Source organism: Ptychodera flava, chromosome 1 (assembly GCF_041260155.1).
Source record: "Ptychodera flava strain L36383 chromosome 1, AS_Pfla_20210202, whole genome shotgun sequence".
NCBI lineage: Eukaryota > Metazoa > Hemichordata > Enteropneusta > Ptychoderidae > Ptychodera > Ptychodera flava.
The window spans coordinates 44431701-44453181 of NC_091928.1; the positions used below are offsets into that span (position 1 = coordinate 44431701).

The following is a 21481-nucleotide window of genomic DNA, read 5'->3' on the forward strand; positions in this document are numbered from 1 at the left end:
GTACCATGTTTTCCTCTGTGTATGTGTGACATGTACATGTACATATGATGCTGTAAACCATTTAGTCTCTTTAAAGACAACAGCTGGACGTGTTACATCGTGGAGTGGAAATAAAACGGTGGCTTGCTAAGTCTGGGAGTGCATGTACCGTACAGTGTCTGCAGGTCATTGACTGAAGTTTACTAACAATGAGAGTGTGCTGTCAGTAGTGTAGAGCATGTCTGATTTTCATCACATTGATAGCTATGTATGTGTATTTGTTCAGAGTTGGCAAAGCGTGTGTCTCATCATAAACTTTGTAGCTGATCAAGAGGAGTTCTGATCGTCACAGCATTAATCCCCCGTGTTGTATATTTGGCCAGCACGGTTAAAAGTGGCGAGTTCAAAACCCGGACCGAGACGAGTCGAGACGAGACCATAATGACCCCTCAGGCCAGGCGTTGTAAATACATCATATATACAATACTACAGAAAGCTTGCAGTTTGTTGAGAGTGTCAAAGATCGATGCACAAAGCAAGAGATAGCACAATCAACGATTGGAACAACTGAAAAAAGATTTGTTGAGGTTTTTTCAACTTGAGTTCAAGGCGAGCTCGAAACATGCGAACTGCGATGCGACGTCGGCATTTTGGCCAAGCGCCAGATTCAGATTCTACTATGATATCTACTGTGAATTCAAAATAGGTAACCTTGTATTAGAAACATACATACAGGAGATTTAAGTAATCATTTTTTAGAAATTAGATTCACCATTTATAAACACATTATAGGAAAGTAAACTGGGAGCTCATAGGTTTAATTTTATGCCGTGGCTATTGACAGGCGCCTGTCAATAGACAAAAGTTGGCTATTGACACGCGGGACTTTTTTAGCCAAATTTTACCGGATTTTAGCGAAATAAACTTCCTCATGCTTCTCAGAATGTTTTCCTCTGCCATTTTGTTTGTAAGAATGAATTAAGTCGTCGTCCACGGTTCTTTTAATTGCAAAGGAAAAGCCGAAATATGAGGATAAGAGGTAACGCTATCGCAATTGGAGAGTCAGGAATTTCTAGAATAATGTTATAAAGTAAACAAAACGTTTATTAGGTAAAAAAATCAATTTGTGGGGGCAAGGCGACTTTGCTTCCCCTGCAAACCTATTTGTCAAGTATAGATCCATATTGAAAACTTTTTTGCACATTGAAAAGGAAAGACATGATATTGAAAGTGATAGCAATGTTTACTACGATGTTTTAAGCGAGAAAAAAAATTTACAAAAATGTTTTATTTTCCGGGTACAGTTTTGTCGTACCCAAGGTCATTGGCTTTACTATACCATGGAGGCAGCACACCAGTGCTGACCCGAACTGGAAGTCAAGGTTAAAATGTCGGCTCCCCGTGTTGAGACTCCTTGTATCTTTCTCTCTGGCTCTTGCCTCGCGCCGTTCTAGGCCGTGAAGTTCCGCTTCGGGTGCATTTTGCTTGCTATTTTGGATTAGCTGACGAAGCTTTAGAATGTTGTCACCATCGTAATAGTCGTTTCTCAATGCAGGCATGCGGAGTTATGTCGAAAGCGACCAAGCTGTCAATGTCGCGGCCATCGGAAATCATGATGCCTGTCATGACAGTTCTCTGACGTGAACTACTAAGATTTCCGACTTTTACAATGCAAAACGGACCTCATCATCACTAAAGGGTGGCATTGTACCAAATAAGTATCACCAATCGGCAAAAATACGCGTATGCAGGACCGTGGTTATGCTAGAGTGACACGGTGAACGCGTACGACGTACCGTGCGTGACGGCTTTCGCTAGCATTGCAAAATATTGATTTTCCGACGTATTAGAACTTATTTTGTAATTACTACATGGCAGAACAATGTGTTCTTCATTTACGTGGAAGAAGAGCAGTTTATTTCACTAAAATGTGGTGAATTATGAAGAAAAACGTCCCGCGTGTCAATAGCCAACTTTTGTCTATTGACAGGCACCTACAGTGGCTCTGCACCATTTTTCTACATTACCGATACTACCGGTATAGTACATGTATGTTATGTGTGTGGAATCTGAGGCAGCCTCAGATTAAGATTCAAATTCGGAGAACTATGTAACCACTGACTAGAATGTACGAAAATGAACAAGCATTAGTCGATGGTAGGGGTGGGATATCACTTCTTTGACTAAGACAGAAGTGGATCAACGTCCTTTTTTCCCGTGGCATTGGTACAGATGCTGATTTGTGCAAAAAAACCCGTAACTTTTCTATCAGTAAGATAGGAGGTCTTTTGGTCTCGTCTCGACTCGTCTCGGTCGGGTTTTCTGACTCGCCGTTAAAAGTTGTATATTTGGCGTGCAAGGCAGAGGAGCATAGAAAAAAAACGTGTCTTCTTGTAAACTATGTTGAAATGGTCACATGCTGGGTTCAAAACAGTTCACCACACTGACTCTGTAAATCCACTTAATAACGGGTCATAGGAGGTCTGTTTGGAACTCCATAGGCACTCTTCAGTGTGTGCAGCCTTAAGTGCCTGGTGGTATGGCTCTCTGTAGGGGTGGAAAAGGGGAATACATATAATTTGAAAGTGACTTTTGTAGAATGTTATCATCGTACACATGTAAGTGTGTGTCAATATTGTGAAACTATCTGAAGTATATATGTAGCCTTGATTTGATATATGTATGCGCATGATGGTCGAGTGCTTACAGAGAGATGGGTAAATTACTTGAACAGAACGTACATGTCCTGCAAATGTGTAGCCATCAGGGTTTAGTTCTTGAAATGTAGACATACAATACCATAAACAAACAGTAGCCGTATTTACTAAACACTGACTAAGGACACCTTTTATGCATGATACAGTACAACCTGAGCAGGACAATGCTTGCACAAAGGGGCTGGTAGTAGTAAATTTATGACATAATTACAGTCAACCTTGTAATATAGTAACATACTGTCTCTTTTGTCCCATGAAATCAAATAGTACACTAGAAAGTAACTCTCAGTGCACCAGACATTTGTTCATCTCATCTGGTGACACAACACAATGAAATGATATTGGTCTGTTTTCATTGCTGTATATGTATACCCAACAGTTGAATATTCTTGATATTATGTTCATGTTCAGAACAATATTTAAGCAATAAAGAACACCCAGCGACTGTACATGTATACTACAAGGTTTTGACCAGTTCACAATATATATGCACGAGTGATATGATATAATTAATAAGATATGATTTCAAAATTGATTTTAGATTCTGCACTGAATGTCTGCATGTCAGATTCTAAAACCAATATGCCATGGTTACATTTTCTTACTAATCAAAGTACATAATTTATGATGTGGAACAGTTCGGAATATGCACACACTGTATCACGCTCGTAAAGTGCAGAAAAACTATAAAAAAAATTACAATATTGTACCAGCGTGTAGATGTACCGTAGGCAGGTAGGATTGGTCAATCCTATAAACTGACCTACATTTGTAATAGGCAGAAATCAAACAAATTAAAATCCTGAGAGGATACTCCTTGAGTTGGAGAACTCCATAAAAATGTCAGCAGACTTCGTGAAAACCCCTTATTTCATTGTGATTGAATGTACATTAATGGTGTTATGCTCAGTGACCTACTTCTGGCTGTTCAATAGGTGTCAAGAATTAGGTTCAGAGTTCAAGCGTCACAACACAATTCAAGTGCTCCAAGGTTGTCTCCATCTATTGAAATTCCTGTAAAACCATGTGATTGTTGCTCAAAGAGTGTGGTTCGATCAAACATTTGAATTCACAAACCACCAAATCATTTTATAAGTAGTGTGCTAAATAGTACAATGTGCTATACATGCTGATAAATTTTTATTTCATGTGGGGCATATCAGTAAATCTTTGCTGTTTCATACACATTATCGAACAGAAGGTCTAATAATTGATGTATACATTTTATGTACATGTATGTTCACAGATTTTGGTATATTTTCATATATAATTTGTATCTGCTATATTGTACAATACACATCTTACATGCAATTAAACCAAATATTTTCATTATCTTCAGCTCTGAAGACTGAAATGAGCTCCTGTATCTGGTATAAGTTGTAATGTCCCCAACTATTATACCGATGATCAGTATTGACTTCACAAAAAACGTGTACATGCAGGGCTTTATTAACGGATGCATGGTGTCATTATCTTCCAAAGAATCTTGAAATTAATATCTCCTCTTTATCCTTGACTTGCAGGGAGTGGTTCTGGTAGTGGAAAGATTATACACCGATTCCCGGAAAAGGACTGGGATGATGTACCATTCCATCAGGGCTTGGAATTAGTAAGTAATGCATGGAATTCAACTCTTCCATCCTCACTCCCCGCTGCACAATAGAATGATCCACATAACAAAAGATGTAGGTCAGTCTAAGTTGTATCATAATAGAACATAGAAAGAGCAGGCTTGAAAATTGACATCATTGATGAGTCATTTCAGAAGATGATAGCACACAAAGGTCAAGGAGAGTAGGAAATAAAGAGATACACTTACATAAAACTATTTTCCCTGCGTGATTTCAAGAAGAGCTGCATGGAGAATTAATTGTGTTCATATTCAAAACAAATAAAATCTGATACCCAGGATTTCAATTGAAATATGTTTAGAAGTTCATGTTCCATACATTCTTGGAGAGACTGTTGCATTCGCACCATACTTCATTAGTAATAGGGTGTAAGTCAATTTTGATTCCCTGTCAATTTGAGTGTATTTTCACTGACTCAAGTAATTTAATTTGTTCATGTACTTATATTTGGTTGACTCAAGAAAATTCCAAGAAATTCAATTTGATTAAAAAATCTGATAGTTAGAGGGCAGACTATTCTGTACAGTATATATAGATGTAAGGATGGTTCAAGACTGTTCAGTTGTCTGTAGAGCAAGGAGCTACACTGTACTGGGTACCCTCTCTCTTTATGGTAGTGACTTTAACAGAACAACTGAAGAAAAAGAAGAAAATGTTGGACTTATTATCTGTTTTAAAAAGCAAGATTTATCTGGTTGCCTGTTACAGTTTATTTTTCTGAAGAGAAGCCATTCCATTCAGTAATAGACTTATACTTGTAGCAGCAGTATACATGCAGTTGAAGCATTGATCCCAACTTGATCAAATAAATAACTGACAGAGAACAAGGACTTTATATGTCTCTCAATACTGTCAGATATATAGAATATTTGATGAAAATGTTGTGACATACATGTACATGTACACTGATACACTAGGTAAATAGAAAAGCTCAAAAATTTCTACAATACCAAGCAGTAATGTGGGTACAGTGTATTCTATCTCAATGTTCTATATAAAAACACTGAACAAACAAAAAAATCTTCTGTAAGGACTCAGCAATTTTGATGGTATTATCTGTGTGGTTTCAGTTTTGTCAACCGGGTGGTTGGGACCTATCATCGCAGAGGACACAGCCCTCGTTTTTTGTGTCCGTGCTGACCGACATCGAAGCCGACAGGCACTACTGCGCCTGCCTCACCTTTCATGAAACTGTCTCCATGACGCCCAAGAAACCAGATGACGTAGAAACGGAGGAGGAAGGAGGACTTGTACACCACACACTGATGTTTGCACCAAAGAGTATAGCACTGATTTCCAGACTAGATTATTTTGAAACTTTTAGGGTAAGTGACGTCAATAACTACATCTCTCTATTTGTCAATGGTTTTCACTAACCAGCCATCTCCTATTGATATCATTATGATATTTTCAGTATTGTCGGTGTGTAAGAAGATGTACAGTGTGTAGTATTTCCTATGTCACATTGAAAAAATTTTGAAAGATTCCTCCATTTAGCATTTGTCAGACAGGGATGTTCAAATTGCTTTTTGACCAGTACTGAAGTAAAGTCCACTAGGTCTAGCAGGTAACATGTACTGCATGTACTATAGTTGCCAGCTTTTCCAGGCCCAAGTTTCTCGGTTTAGGCCTGAGCAGGCTAGTCTGGTTTTGTCCATTCTCTTCCCTACAGTTGCAAAGATATTCACCTGTTCACTAGACTTATGAGAATTGCCAAGTCACTACCATGCACAGCATATATACTGTTTTCCTGGACTTACAAACTCTGTGCCTGTAGTTTGTGCACCTCTGGAAATATTATCATTTATCAAGTATGAATAGAAAATGTGACGCATGACTAGATAACAAAATATTACCGGTGGATAATCTTCATATGGCTGAGTTTCATGCCTCACACAATACCCAGTCATTTTCTTTCAGTTTTATAATAGATCACATTCAAACTTTTTAAAATGACAATTTATCATGTTGGAGTATTTTGTGTCTCATTTTGCAAATGTCTAATGCAGACTTCTTATACTCTTCCTGTATTTTTTCACAGAATTGTTTAGGTATAATTTATACTGTATATATAGAATCAATGAACGTTCAGCTAGAGTCCATAATTGGAAACCTGCTGGGTAGTGTACATATTCCTCCTCCTGGAGGACCACAGGTAAGTATCAGACAAATATTTGAACAGTCAATGAATCATTCTGGGGATAGAGTCTTGTGAAATATTAGGGACATTCATATGTCTGCTGTGATAATGTTTAATTATCAATACTTTTTAGTGCAGTTTTTCGAACGTTTCAATTATGCGTATGAAAAATAGCAACAGTCTTTATACCTGTTTTTCTTTGGCATATCACTCATTGTAACTGATGGACTCAAGAAGTCCCAACAGCTGAATAATGAACTTGACACTTTTTATATTCTTGACTCTAGGGGGCGCTGTGCAGGGCAATTTCTTCTGTTGTCTGCAGCTGGCCTAGATGATAACTGCATTTAAATTGCACAGACTGTTCACTGTCCTGTGGTAACAAACGTGTGCATCCAAAATTTATCAATGATACTAGAGGAAGCCTTCTCTTTTGAGAAAAGTTTTCACCATTGATAGGAATATTGAGACCTGGAATGTAGCACATGGTTTCGTAGCCCAATTCTTGATATGTATAATTATGTGTCACTAACAGTCAGCTACTGAGAAGTAACTCTCACATTTAACACACACTCCATTGAAATCTGTGACCTAAAGGACATTCAATGTATCTACCATCACATCTCTAGCAGAGAGACTGACATTCCATTATGAACTGTTACTCATCAGGTGCGGTTTTCCGTTGGTGCTGGAGACAGGCAAAGTTTACAACCCCCACTAAATGGCGCCATCCCTGTGTCAAGAAACACTGTTGCAATGCTGTTCCAGCAACTAGGTAAGCAGTCTTCACTCAACCAACGACTCAAAGCATAATAAGCCATAGCTAGTACACTGAGCTGAAGTAATTATGATGTAGCTACTAGCAGCACAACATGTTCTTTTACACTTCTTGCAAGGAAGGGCCAACATCTATAATATATTATAAATTAGCAAAAGCAATTTCAAGTCATCCTATGCAAATTATTCAAAACCTTTTCAGCCAATCGCGGGACGTTCATTTATCATTGAAATACACAGGTTACTTGAAAGGTCCTAGACAAATTTGAATACTTTTTTTATCCACTGTCTGTAGAAAAAAGATGATTTATCTTGCAGTTTCCTTTATCAAAATTGTCTACCCATACATCATGTCATGTTCTTAACCGTATCTGTGATATTTGGTTTGATCAATTTGTCTTCATAAGATGAGTTTCCTCATAAACTATTTATTGCCTTGATATGCAAATTTGATGACAATACTTTCAAGATTTCTAATTGTCCTCTTCTCTAAAAGCCATTCCTTTTCTTTCTCATTTCAGGAATCCACAATGTCTTATGTTTATTTTGTGCTGCATTGACCGACAACAAGATATTATTTCATTCAAGTAGTTATTCCAGATTAACAGACGCCAGTACTGCGTTGTTGGCAATTCTTTTTCCATTGAAGTATAGGTGAGTCAAATTTCAACAGTTTATCAACCTTCCTCTAAGAGCTTCTTCCATTCATTGGATTTTGTCACTTTAAAACTAGAATATCTTTTCTTACTTGCATATCAGCATAATCTCAAGACTGAAATCAGGGTTATGGATCAGAGAATAACAACTTTAAATTTTTCAATATCCATAATTCAATATAGCTGCCAAAGTCTGTGATACTTCGATGGGAAATTTGTCTACTATCAATTTTAGGAAATGAAAATTTTTACTCATTTGTCTCTTTACTTTTTTGTGACAGACATTACATCAAGTATGTTTAACCCTTTCACCCCCAGTTCCCTGTATACAGGTCCAACTTTACCATAGAAAACAATGGATTTGGGACAAACCATGGTGGTGAAAGGGTTAAGTATCTTAAACCCTTTCAATGCCAAATATCAATAAAACACAGTTGTTTGATTCAGCAAAGATGAAAAATAGGCATTACGGTAGACATGTACGGTCTTGTTTGTTTTTGTATGGTTAAGTATGTGAAATCTTATTGGCATGCAATAATGCTGTTTATCTGTGTACTTTACAGTTATGTATATATTCCTGTACTGCCAAATGCTTTGATGGAAGTTTTGAGTACGCCAACACCGTTCATCATGGGTGTACACTCATCCAATAAAAGTGAGATACAAGAACTGGTAAGGAAAAAACCCCAAAAGTTGTCTGTCACTTCATTATTTGAGGATGATCCTGATATTTATTCTTTGCTACCCATAACAATCACTGTATGCCTTCGTATGCACAAGATGCGTATGGTTGAATTTCAAAACAGTTAAACATTTACATTTTAATATTCATACTGAAAAAATAACCACACTTTTGAATACATATGCACTGAGCGTGTGGCCAGTTTTCAGCAATTCAACTCAACGCCACTTTCAAAATATAAACTTTAGCAAAGCATAACAGATCAGATATTTTGATAAATGTTTGCTTTGTGCAAGATATTTGCTATTGATACACCATGAGTGTGAAAAATGAAGAAAGGCTGACAGTTGTTGTCATGTTTTTGTTTCTTGTAACGTACAGTTGGATGTGGTGGTAGCCGATCTTGACAGTGGATATTTATCAATACCAGAGCACCTTAATTTGCCTATGCTGCCTGACCATATATACAACAGAGCTCATCAAGAACTCACTCTGGTAAGAGATATGGTTTGAACATAGCATAGTAGTGTGCATTATTTAAGCAATAAAGCACACGCAGCGACGGTAAACCACGAGATTTTGACCAGTTCACAACATATATGCACCAGCGATAGCGAGTGCATATATTAAGTGAAATGGTCAAAATCGAGTGGTATACCGTCGCTGGTGTGATTTATCGCTATTATATCATAACAGTATATTGACATTCTGGCATGGAACGTCATAAACGGATTTTTGCTGAAGTTAAGAGCTCGCATGTATGCCAGCCGTGGTATATCGCCAATATACCACAGTTCTTTTCATGTGTCGACCAATCAAATGCAGTATTTGCATCATCAATATACTGGTATGATACAACATATATTATTGCCTGAATACATGGGTTTATTTGCCTGAGAGCAGGTGACAGTTTGCCTGATGCTAGGAAGGAAAATTGTCTCCTGGTGCAAGGGCACATAAACCCATGTATACAGGCAATAATATTTTTATTACATGCCTCTTCACAGTTAATGCTATATGACATTTAGTCACATGCAGGGCATTCTCAAACAATTTTACAATTATAGACCAGCATCAAACAGATTTTAACGAAAGTCAAAATAGCAGTGCGCCCATAGATATTTTACATCTAGCATTAAGTGTCTACTTTGACATCAAAAACGTCGAAGGGCTTCACTGGACTGGATAAGTATGGAAACCAGTCGGTGTAACTCCCCAGATGTTCCTATTCAAATCAATGCACTGATTTGCACTCACATCAAGGCATGTAATAAATATTCATATTCCCTATGCAGGTATTGAGTCCAGACCTACAGAATGCAGACTGTGCATTCCCACCGCCGACGCCATCACCCTCACTACAACCAATGTTAGACAAGGAGATCCGAGCAATCTTCATGAGACTGTTTGCTGAGCTGTTCATGGGCTATCGTTCCTGTCTCACAATTATCAGAATTCATCCAGAGCCTGTCATTACGTTCCACAAGGTGAGACACACACTGTTAGATTGTACTGATTCCTGATGTTAGAGTTCCTCACTTAACTTGTTCATCCCCATTATTACAGTAAGCAGGCCCACAATTGCCATTGATAACAAGGGATCTGGGCTAAACCATTGTGGTAAAAGGGTTAACCCTTTGGACCCTAACCAGTGATCATAGTATGTCAGGCTACAGTTAAACTAGAACAGCATGTGAAGAAGTTCACTATTGATTAGTAAAGGCTAAGAAATGGCTGCGTTTCACAATTCTGTTTTCTTGCCAATTTGAAGGGAATCACAAACATACAAGATGTGTTTCGCATTGTTTATGGTAACACTTTTAAAACTTATCACGAAATTTTATAAATTTGCTGTATAATGTTTGTTGTTTGCAGGGTTTATTTCTGTTTGAACGAGGCTTGAGTGGTGATGATTTCCTACAGAAGGTCCTAGGTGGCATGTCATTTCAAACATTTGTACAAGAAAGAGGCCCACCATTCAGGATTTGTGATATGTTTGACGAGGTAAGTAAGAAAGGGACTAGCATTAATGGGGAGGGAGGGAGCCAGAGGGAGGGAGAGAGGGAGGAAGGAAGAGAGAGAGAGAGAGAGAGAGAGAGAGAGAGAGAGAGAGAGAGAGACTCAGTAACAGACAACATCCAAGAGAGACTCAGTAACAGACAACATCCAAGAAGTTTGCATTTTATATCATTCTTTGATCCCCCAAATTTTGTACAAATCTGTTTTTTCATGTAGCTAAGTTTGACCTTTCAATAATGGAAAGAACAGAAAGGACATCCGACTTTGTTGCACCTGACAAAGAGTGGACCCAGTATGCATTACCAAACTAATAGTCGCACCAGCGGCTTACTGACTACGCATGCGCATATTCATAATATACTATGCGAGTAACCGGAAGTGTACCCTACTTCCATGGGCGCCGCCATGTTTTTTTGAGTACTCATAAATAAACAAATACGAAACGTGCAAATTCTTATTTTATAACATGCCATTTATAAAATATATCGCTTTTATTAACCAGTATGTGTTATTATCCACCTTGTCGCTGATACAAAATATCGTTAATATCACGCATAAAAACTGGAAAAGGGAGAAAACTGTCGTGCATATGAACGGGGAGGGGGGTGCATACGCAAAGAATGCTGGGATTGAATTTTAGAAAAGCGCCCCCTGTGTCAATATCTAGATTCGAAAATTGCCAGTTTTTCGGGGAACGCTATAGTTTTCAGCTTGCAAGTGGAAGGTGGGCAGTGCGGTTACCATTGCAATGATAATGATGGCATAATACGTCCCTTGTTTAATACAATAGGCTATTATCATAGTAAAAATTGCCAATTTTTGTCCAACATATTTACACATTACAGAAAATCTGCACTGCTTCAGGTTTTGACGTAGTGTACGTACGTGAACTGCTTTCATCAGAGGGAAATTGGGCATAATTGTCATACAAACGTATATGAAGTAACAATTAATTCTATTTTATCATGAATCAATACAAATAACATGGCCAAACTTAACCCCTTGCGCGACACCAAGGGCTGAGCCCTATAAAATAATAGCTTTTCCTAAAGACCCATACCATAGCTTTTGAAGTAACTCAATCCCCTTGGACTTTGTTTATTTTAAACTTTTTCAGTGTGGGCTTAGGATAATGGCAATTTGCGACTGACAGCATTCTTTGGCTTAATGGTATACAGTCACCTGTAATCTAAATATGCCCATGTATGGTCAAAGGGCCATTCCTTGGTATTCAAAATGCCCATGTGAGGGCGCTGTTTTTAAAAAGCGGCCACCCGCTTAAAATCTGTGATTGGTTAGATTTTCTCTTTCCATGGTAACTGTGGCAAAATTGGAACAGGTGACAGTATACCTTTAACAATCTAACAAATGTTTGAGAAAGTGAATTTTCTGTTGCTCTCACTCATAATGTGTGAAATGTAACTGAATATGACATATTAGGGATGTTTATTCTCTCAGAAAATAACATAAACAAAATTGTTTGTGCATTTTGTTGCCCTCAGATATCAGCAAATATTCAAGAGACACTTCTTCAAGAAGGAAGGAAAGCGGAAAGGATAATAAAAAATGTTCAAGACATTGCAAGACATCTATTTATCAACGTAAGTTGAATTGTTCCTTGCTTGCAATATTCCAGTGTCTTCTGTAGTAATGCTTGAAAGATGTAAAGAAAAATGTATATTATTATCATTTTCATTTTGTATTGTTTGTGTGACCTCATTGTGATTTTGATTGGCTGATTTCAATCATGAAGATAGCCATCAACCAATCAGACGCATGTAATTGTTACGCCATGAGATACATATGCTTATCACATGCTTACAATTCAGGATCAGAAAGTTTGTATTAACAACTATGGAGATGACATAAATACTTTGGAAGGTGAGATCAAGTGTAGTCTCGTTTTTGCTCTTAAGCAGTGTAAATTTTCAGTGGGATGCGAGGTAAGTGCCCCGTGTTTTGCACATGTAGTTAAAATGTGTGAAATTCTCTGATTTGCAGGAAAATCCTAACCCACAGCCATACTCACAGAAGATCCCCAAACCATGTGATGGGGCTTTCACCAGAATCCATATCCCAACATTCCCTAGAATTGACTGTGTCAGAGTTCAAGAAGTCATTGATGATGGAGTCAAGAAAGCTGTGAGTTTCCTTGGACTATTCTCCCTTTCCTGTCAACATCTAGGAAATGATGATATCTGCTGAAACAGAATAGCTTCATTTGATATGGTTTTCATGGCTACTTACTGTTCTAAATTTCATCAATTACACAAACTTGTGATTGTCGAAACCTGTACTTGAAAATTGTGTACCATGTATATAATGACATTTTTATTGAAGCTAGCCTTTTGAAAATAATTTACAATGACTTGTTACATGTGTAAAATTCAAGCAAATTATAGTATGACTGCTGCTATTACAGAAATAAGTTTTTCTGGCATTCTTGTTTAACAGTAACTTGCAGTAACTTGTCATAGTGTGTTACTCCGGCACTGTATTCGAATAATTAAAATATCAGCCAGCTAACTGGTGTACACATAGTTTGTGTCCCAAATCCTACACATCCCTCATTTTCCATAACTTCCTTAACCCTTTGAGTGTTGCAATTTTTCCCGCCAAAATTTAAGTGCAACATTTTACCAATTTTCATGAATTTTCTGTAATGTTTTTGATAATTTTGAACCAAATGGTCATCACATTTTATTGGCTACAGTTTCGTACCAAAATTTTGGCAAAAATCTTTAAAAAATTGGCTGGGATATAATTTTTAAAGGTGACGAAAATTGACTTTGGCGCTTAAAGGAATAAACGATTTTGTGACCCTCTTACAGAGCATGAAAGCTCAACTTCAGACAATCCGACAGCCCAAGTCCCAGTTTGTTCCGTACGGACCACCAGCGGGTAACATCACAGCACAGAGGAATATCATCAATAACAATGCCAGAAGGTTGGAAGTGCTTAGGACCTGTGTTAATAGTATATTTGAGAACAAGATACTAGATGCAAGAAAGGTGAGTGGTACAGGCAAAGATGGTGCATTTACTAAAATATTTATTTTTGCCATGATTTGCCAACAATCATGTTATGGAAGGCAGTTTGTTCGTTTTGAAAAGAGACGGTAGCCATAATTGCCAGTGTACATAGATCTGACTAGAGTTTCTTGTGTAACTTTCTGAAACATGCTCACCTTAGTAAATCCACTGTTCATTCTGTCAACACAGCCTGTATGTAATGGTAGCCATTATTGTATCCATTGGCTTGCTAACTCAGGCCATGTTTTAGTGAGTGATAACCATCGCTATTGTTCACTTCTAATCAACAACACAAGTAATGCACAAGTGTACAGACTGAGTTGACAAGTTACATACTGGATATTTCAACATGGTTTAGAGTGGAGAACCAGATTGGTTGAAACATGGAACAAAAGAAGTGATGATATGAAAATCTGCAGCTCCTGTAGTTTTAAAATCAGACTACAAATGAAATTCTCTATGTTAACATATTGATAAATCATGTTCTCTGCCAAACCAATAGTGATGAAACACTACTTTCAGCATACTGTTCCAAGCTGGGATGTAAACTATTTTGAATATTTGATAAAAATTAGACCATAAAAACCAAAAAGTAGACAGCCATCAGTTGTCTAATGGCGGTAGAATCTATACATTGTTAATGACAGTTGTGATGTGATTTGATATTGTGTTCATCATTGTTGACCTGTGTTCATTACAGACATTCCCAGCCGTGTTGAGGTCACTGAAGAGTCGCGTTGTACGCAATGCACTTACCAGGGAGCTGTCAACGCATGCACATCAAAACAGGGCCATGCTAGAAAGTCAACAGTTTGATCTGATTGTCAGACTCATGAACTGTGCACTCCAGGTGAGAATCAGCAATATGTGGACATCTTACTCCAAATACTTCAAAACACTGATGGCTGTTACTGTGCAATAAAATTACCAATATAGTATTCAGTTGTGTATTGATCAATGTAAGTTATATTCACATTCCATATTCAGTACAACCCAGCTGTTTTACAAGATGTGTTTGACCTTCTTCAATTTAAAACAAGGGGAAAAGGGTAAAATATGACGTTAGTTTTGATAATTTTATGGTTGTGAGATGGTCATTGAACAATTCTGTAGACACACCTCCGCAGAATTTTGATCAATTTTTCACACACATTTGTAAGTGTTATTGTAGTGAATTAGAAGAGAAAGTCCACTCATAAACTTTTGAAGGTCATGTCAACAGAGAGCAAAAATTCAGGATATTCAAATTCAAGTCAGCAACATTGATCATGTGTCAGTGATTCTAATGTTAAACATCAGAGGAAGAAAGACAAAACTGTGCTATAGTCTCTGTAATTCATGAATTTCCTGGTTGTTTTCTTCATCTATCAGGAGGATGCATGCAGCGAGGAGCATGCTGTAGCTACTGCCTTACTACCTCTTACAGCCTCGTTTTGTAGGGTAAGTTATCCCTGCTGTGGTTCAACCCTTTCACCACAATGGTTTGGCCCAAATTTATTGTTATCAATGGTGATTGTGGACCTGTTTATTGGGCATTGGGGTGAACAAGTTAATTGTGGTACTATGGTACCGTTACAGTGTAACACACTATGTTTTATGATGGTTGTGGGATTTTTTGAAATCCCCACATCAGAGGGGAAATTCTCAGGTCAAAGGAGACATGAGCATGAAAGAAAGTAGTGCAAAATTCTTAGATTTATCAGAATTACTTTTCAGATAGAAAGAGTTAAAATTTAAGTTAAAAAACTGAAAGAGTAGGACAAGACTTGCATTACAACTTTTTATACTGCATGGTGCGGTGAACACTGAATTATCATTTCATTTTTCTTAGACAGTTTTTCATCTTCCCGTTTATCAACAGAAACTCTGTACAGGTGTGATACAATTCGCCTATACCTGTGTACAAGACCATCCAGTCTGGGCTAGTATGCAGTTCTGGCAAGCCACCTTCTATTCCGATGTGGAGAAGAACATCCGGGCTTTGTATCTGCCACCGGATGAACTCAAAGCAGACAAACCGGTGAGTCAAATATGTGCTCTGTCAATCTCAGTGATACTGCAAATTTTATCATAAGAAACTATAATAGTATGACTAAACATTTACATCTCTGTAATGGTAGTCGTGTTTAGCACTAACTGGATTCTTAGCTCCCATATGCTGTAATATAGGGAGCTCTTAGGTCTTGTCTACATGTATGTCTGTCACCTGTATGTGTGTATGCGCATGTCCTATGTGTGCAAAACTTATTCTATTTATTCACGCAGTATTTTCTCCAGGTTTCTCTTAAAGGGGAATGTCACCTACACAAATCATTCACACATCATTCATTCAAGTTCAAATACAGCTTTGTAATCTGGAGGCAAACTTTCATTGATTGTCTTTCAGCTTTTAGTTTTAGTTTTCTTTTAGTGGCTGCTTTGATTAAATAGGTTTGGAATCACACAATCATGCTTGTGAGAAAACATCGTTGATGTCCATGAAAGTTTATCAATATTACAAGTTCATGGAAACTGTGTTGAAATTTTGACTGAAATGTGTGACAGTAATATACGGTATTCTATTGCGTATAACAGTAGTGGCTTTTACCCAATGAAATGTTTGCAAAACTCCATTTGGTTGTCATGATATTTCGCTGACTGCATTGTTTGTTGGATCTGTATTTCTTCATCCCCTCAGGATTTAAACGAAGCATTTACTGCCAGTCCAGACGTAGTCCGTAGAACACAGGGTCTTCTCTACGATAAATCAGCGCTGGAAATCGCGGCCGAACAAATCAGGATATGGCCTGCACAGAGCGAGGAGGAACGGAACGAGATGATAAGCAACGAGGAAAGCACGGTGTTCAGCCAAGCCATACACTATGCAAATAGAATGGTGTACATGAGAGTGCCTCTGGACATCAGCAAAGGGATCAAGAATGTGTTCAGCCATGAAGGGGAAAGTGGAAGTAGCAATATATCACAGAGGTAAAGAAAAGTTGGTTTTTGCACTGAGAATATTGCTGGCCAAAAAAGATGTTATTGTAATCAGAACTCAGCAAACATGATGCAGGTAGACCAAGAGAAAAATACACAATGTATAGCTTGACCTTATATATTATTACAAATATATTGTTGCAAAAAAGTTTTGAGCTGAATATATTGTTACATATGACAAGCAAATTCAGCCACTTCGCTATGTAAGGTGTTATATACTGTATTGGTACAATATATTTTCTATTGTTTTATTGTCTTGCATCCAATGATATCTTTGCTCATGGCTTCCAAGCTTTGTTCATAGAATGATTATATATAAATAAATATTCTCCAAATATTCCTTAACTTACAACATTGGCAAGATTTAAGAGTAGTGGACAAAGACAGCATGCATTTCACTAATATGTTTGGATTCATTATTGTTCGATGGGACTGATTTTTCTAGGAAACTGTGGTAACTTTTACTTCATGTCCAAAATTTTTGTCCTCTGGTCTTCACCCATGCCAGAAAATTATTTTGAATACCCTAACATTTATTTATTTATTTATTTATTTGATCAGTATTGGAGGAAGTGACAGTCTTGATGGAGAGAGTGGATTTGAGGAAGGAGATAGCTCAGATCCAGCCGGCAGTGTAATCAGATTCATTTCCAAATTCGTCGACAAAGTGTGCAGTGAAGGTGGTGTGACAGCTGAGCATCAGAAGTCACTCCATCAGATGATACCAGGTGAGATGCATGTGACATGCAAATTTCTTAATACTCTGTCATTGTTTAGAACTTGTCATTGTTTTGCAGTTTACGAACTCTTTCAGCCCAGGTCTGTGTAACTGTTGAGAATTTTTCAGTGATTTTATTCCCTTGATCAGGTGTATCGCTGTGCATACTACGTGAATTGTGTTGACACACCAAGTGTTTAGCTTGTAGTATAGTACATATATGTGTCAGGTGCTATGCTGTTGCTGACAACTGCATGTAAGTGAAGAGAGAATTTCAATTGTCAAAATTAACATTTCACCTATTTCATATACAGGCAGTGTTGATAGGCCAAATACTGCGTATTGCTAATTGTTTTAGAAAGTAAGACACTATCAAGAGGTACATTTACTGAGGCTCTGATAGCAAGATAACTGGCCAGTGATAGTCTGCTATTGTCATGTGGTAATGTGAAATGTACATGTTCAAACCAAGTTAAGTGTTCAGAAGAAAGGATTTTGTAAAGCACCTTGGTAAACATTCAATGTTATCATCACTTGTCGTTGTCTTAGGTGTTGTTGCTATGCACATAGAAACCCTGGAAGCAGTCAACAAAGAAAGCAAGAGACTTCCACCAATAAAGAAGGTAAGACATTTACCAAGATGATCCAAGATTAAATATATTTCCTTACCATTGTGAACACTCTTGATGATATTGTAGCAAAGTGGCATTTTACACGGAATGCAGTGGATGATATTGGTATTCTGATAAACTGATACAAGAAACTTGACAGCTTCATTATGTAGTTGAAGTGTTCAAAGCGGAACCTTTGTTCCAAATGGTATTCATAGTGAGATATATTCTTGATAAGACAAAACAGAAAGCAAACTGTTGCTATGGATTTAAAATTCCAGGAAAATATAGATTTAGCAAAGTATCAATTAGATATGCGCACACCTAGAGAAAATGGACTACCATCATCAAGGAATATGTCTCTTCAACTTGTAACAATGAAAAAGTCATGAATGAGAGAATTATCCTCTTTAAAATCCGACATGATTGATATTTCTCAAGATGATGTAATTTAAATTTGATTTATTTTGCTGTTTTCAGCCCAAGATCTTGAAGCCAGCTTTGCTCCCTGGAGAGGAGCTGGTCCTAGCTGGCCTGAGGGGCTATCTATTGCCAGACGGCAGAGAAGAAGGAACCGGTGGAAACTTAGGGGGCCCACAGCTACTGCCTGCTGAGGGCGCTGTGTTCCTTACAACATACAGAGTTGTATTCAAGGGAACCCCTTGTGATATACAAGGTATTGTAACCCCATCATTTGTAATATTCAAAAAATTCACTATGATTTGTATAAATGATATACCAGAGAGCCTGTAGACTCCCAGAGGGCCCACAGCTACTGCCTGATGAGGGCGCTGTGTTCCTTACAACATACAGAGTTGTACTATTGTATATGTAACTTGTGATATACAAGGTATTGTCAATGTGCAGTGACTCCGTCATTCCTATGATTTGTAAAATGATTTATCACTATATTTATCGTTATGAGTGTCAAAGATAATTTTTTCGCACTGTGGGCCTTCATCGGTGACCTAAAAAAGCTGTTGATTTATGTCCAGTGAATAGAATTACAAGTTACTCTAATTCGATTCAGTCCCAATTGCGAAAAGGGCAACAAATTCTCCATTTCCTCTTTGTAGCATGTGAACAGGTTGTGATCCGTAGTTTTCCGATCACGGCACTGACCAAGGAGAAGAAAGTCAGCATCAGCAATACACCACACATAGAACAGTACCTGTCAGAAGCTGTGCAACTCAGAGCTTGTACATTTCAGGTTTGTTATGTTATACAGTTAATTTATTATCTCATCTTGGCTGTGGCAAGAACTCTTTCTCTGTTTGACTTTTAGCATTCAAATGTTGCCAGTGTGGTAGGTACTGGTGATTCTCTCTCTCACTCGCTTTCACTTTGGTTCAGTCCATTAGTTTAAAGGAGGATGGTTTTTACCATTAGACAGGCTAAGGGGAGAGTGACACTGTGAAATGGTGAATGGTATGACGGTCATAATGTATTCTAATCATAAAAGAGTGCATACAGTTTAGCAATGTACAACTATATATGCCGAATTTCTTATTTTGTTTAACTTGCAAAATACCAAGAAGATTCATGAATACAGGTTAGCCATAAAAGTGGTCTCATTTCCCAGAAATGCACTTTGCAGAACTCAACATCTTTTAGTAACTACCTAAAATGCCGATAAGATTTCTGACAAATGTACAATATTCTGAATTTCACATCATTTAGGAAACTTTCGAGCTGTCCCAGAGACTCTGAATTACTGTAGTTCATTTTTTGTAGCTCTATAATGAAATACATACATTATTTATTACAGCTGATGAGGATTGCGTTTGATGAAGAGGTTAATCAGGAGAAGATTGAACATTTCCGTAAGACAGTGAATCGCTATCGATACCCACCATCAGTCTTCTCAATGTTTGCATTCAACGGCGTCACAACCACTAATACCATGTTACAAACTCACAAACAAAAAGACAAGACTGCCACTCTGAGGTTTGTATTGCAACATCAAGACATGGTACTAGTATTAGTAACTTTTATCCCTTTGTGTCTGTGTGTCTATGTTCTTGTCGTCTGCTGAGAAACAGTGAAATACCCATGATTCAGCCTATGACCGTAATAACTACAAGCATTCATACTGTGTATACATTTTCTTCAACTGCACAGTGTGTACAAGGATTTCGAGGGCCTTTGTGATGAGTGAAAAATGGTTTGATTGGCACTTTTACGATGGTATTTACCCCCTGAGTGCCAAAGTCAGTTTTTGTTGCCTGTATGTGTATAACCCTGTCAGTTTTTTTCAAATTTTCCCCAAAATTTTGATCAAAATGTGTAGTCAGTGAAAAGTGGTATCTATTTCATCCAAAATTTTCAAAAATTACAGAAAAAAATCATAAAAATTGATCAAATGTTACACTAAAATTTTGCGGGAAAAAAATTAAAGCACTCAAAGGGTTTATCTTGTAAATAATACAGTAGTTCTGTAGACATTTTATTGCTTTCTCTGTGTGATTCTTGTTTGAATATCAACAATATGATATTATAAGGTAGTAGTTTGCAAGTCATGTAGCCATGCTCTACCGCCATACAAAAATGATCGTCTTGAGTAATATTATGCATGATTTTCTGTTTTGTATGCAAGAGAAGTGATTATAGAGTTCACGATCTGCTTTGCCAAAAATTGAAAGTTTTCATTCCTATGATGTAATATTCATTTTGACCTTCCACTTCAGAAAATTTGCAAGCAGGACTTTCCTGAGGGGAAGCAGCCGGAAGCCTGGTTTGAAGAACAAACAAATGTCTCGCAAGGGACAGAAATATGTCCTGCCAGGTGAACCACTAGCTGTGCCTAGGAGAGCCACCCTGCCCAAACCACCACTCCAAGATTTGACAGATAGTCGACCAAACAGCTTGTATGAGGAAGATGACATCAGTAAGTACTCATATTGCTTTTATCTTGTTGGTCTACTGTTGAAGATTTTGAAGCTTTCTCGGTTACTTATCACAACACTGTGTTCCAAACAGAGATGTTCTTGCATTGTTAGGTGTGTACACTGTAACATTCTGTTGTTGTACATTACAGCACACTTTCAAAGAAGTTAACACTCTTGTGTCTCCATAAGATGTGATTTTAATCTGGGTCCTGGAGCTCTCAAAGGTGTTTCTTCTTGTAGTTTGATATTATGACCTGAATCAAATTTTGATACCTTAGTGGCAAGTGGCAAATGACATTTAGTTTGTTGTATGATATATTTCTTTGCTTGATCTTGTACCTAAAACTACATCTGCTGTCTACTTCTGTATTTGTTATCTTCTGTCACACTTTCTGCTGTCCAGTGTGTTGTCTGCTTTCCTGTATGCTGCTGTTCTAGTTGATGTTTGTTGTCCCTTGAGTCTGCGTCCAATACAAGACTGTATCTATTGTCTTAAAACTACTTGCTGTTCCATGTTTTGTCTGTGTTCCCCTGAGAAGTGTGTTTGCCGTTTTGTGCCATTTCTGCTGGTCCATACCGTTATGTTTGCTGTGCTCTCCATGTATTCGCATGGCACTGCTGTTGTGCTGTAAGTGTTGCATCTCAGAAAAGTTAA

At 37.6% G+C, this 21481-nt stretch overlaps 1 protein-coding gene across 19 annotated transcripts in view; it reads left to right on the forward strand.

Moving 5' to 3' along the window:
* The window catches only part of LOC139138699 (myotubularin-related protein 13-like), a 100066-nt gene that overhangs the window by 50280 nt on the left and 28305 nt on the right, over positions 1-21481 (forward strand). For all 19 annotated transcript variants that reach the window (XM_070707200.1, XM_070707251.1, XM_070707208.1 and 16 more), the window contains exons 2-23: positions 4220-4305; positions 5398-5652; positions 6369-6482; positions 7137-7242; positions 7766-7898; positions 8464-8572; positions 8964-9077; positions 9878-10069; positions 10458-10586; positions 12104-12202; positions 12603-12743; positions 13433-13612; positions 14334-14483; positions 15005-15073; positions 15495-15653; positions 16311-16600; positions 17171-17337; positions 17877-17950; positions 18419-18614; positions 19015-19148; positions 19707-19885; positions 20626-20825. In XM_070707200.1, the coding sequence (XP_070563301.1) occupies positions 4220-4305; positions 5398-5652; positions 6369-6482; positions 7137-7242; positions 7766-7898; positions 8464-8572; positions 8964-9077; positions 9878-10069; positions 10458-10586; positions 12104-12202; positions 12603-12743; positions 13433-13612; positions 14334-14483; positions 15005-15073; positions 15495-15653; positions 16311-16600; positions 17171-17337; positions 17877-17950; positions 18419-18614; positions 19015-19148; positions 19707-19885; positions 20626-20825 (3276 nt within the window). The remainder of the gene's footprint in view (positions 1-4219; positions 4306-5397; positions 5653-6368; positions 6483-7136; positions 7243-7765; positions 7899-8463; positions 8573-8963; positions 9078-9877; positions 10070-10457; positions 10587-12103; positions 12203-12602; positions 12744-13432; positions 13613-14333; positions 14484-15004; positions 15074-15494; positions 15654-16310; positions 16601-17170; positions 17338-17876; positions 17951-18418; positions 18615-19014; positions 19149-19706; positions 19886-20625; positions 20826-21481) is intronic.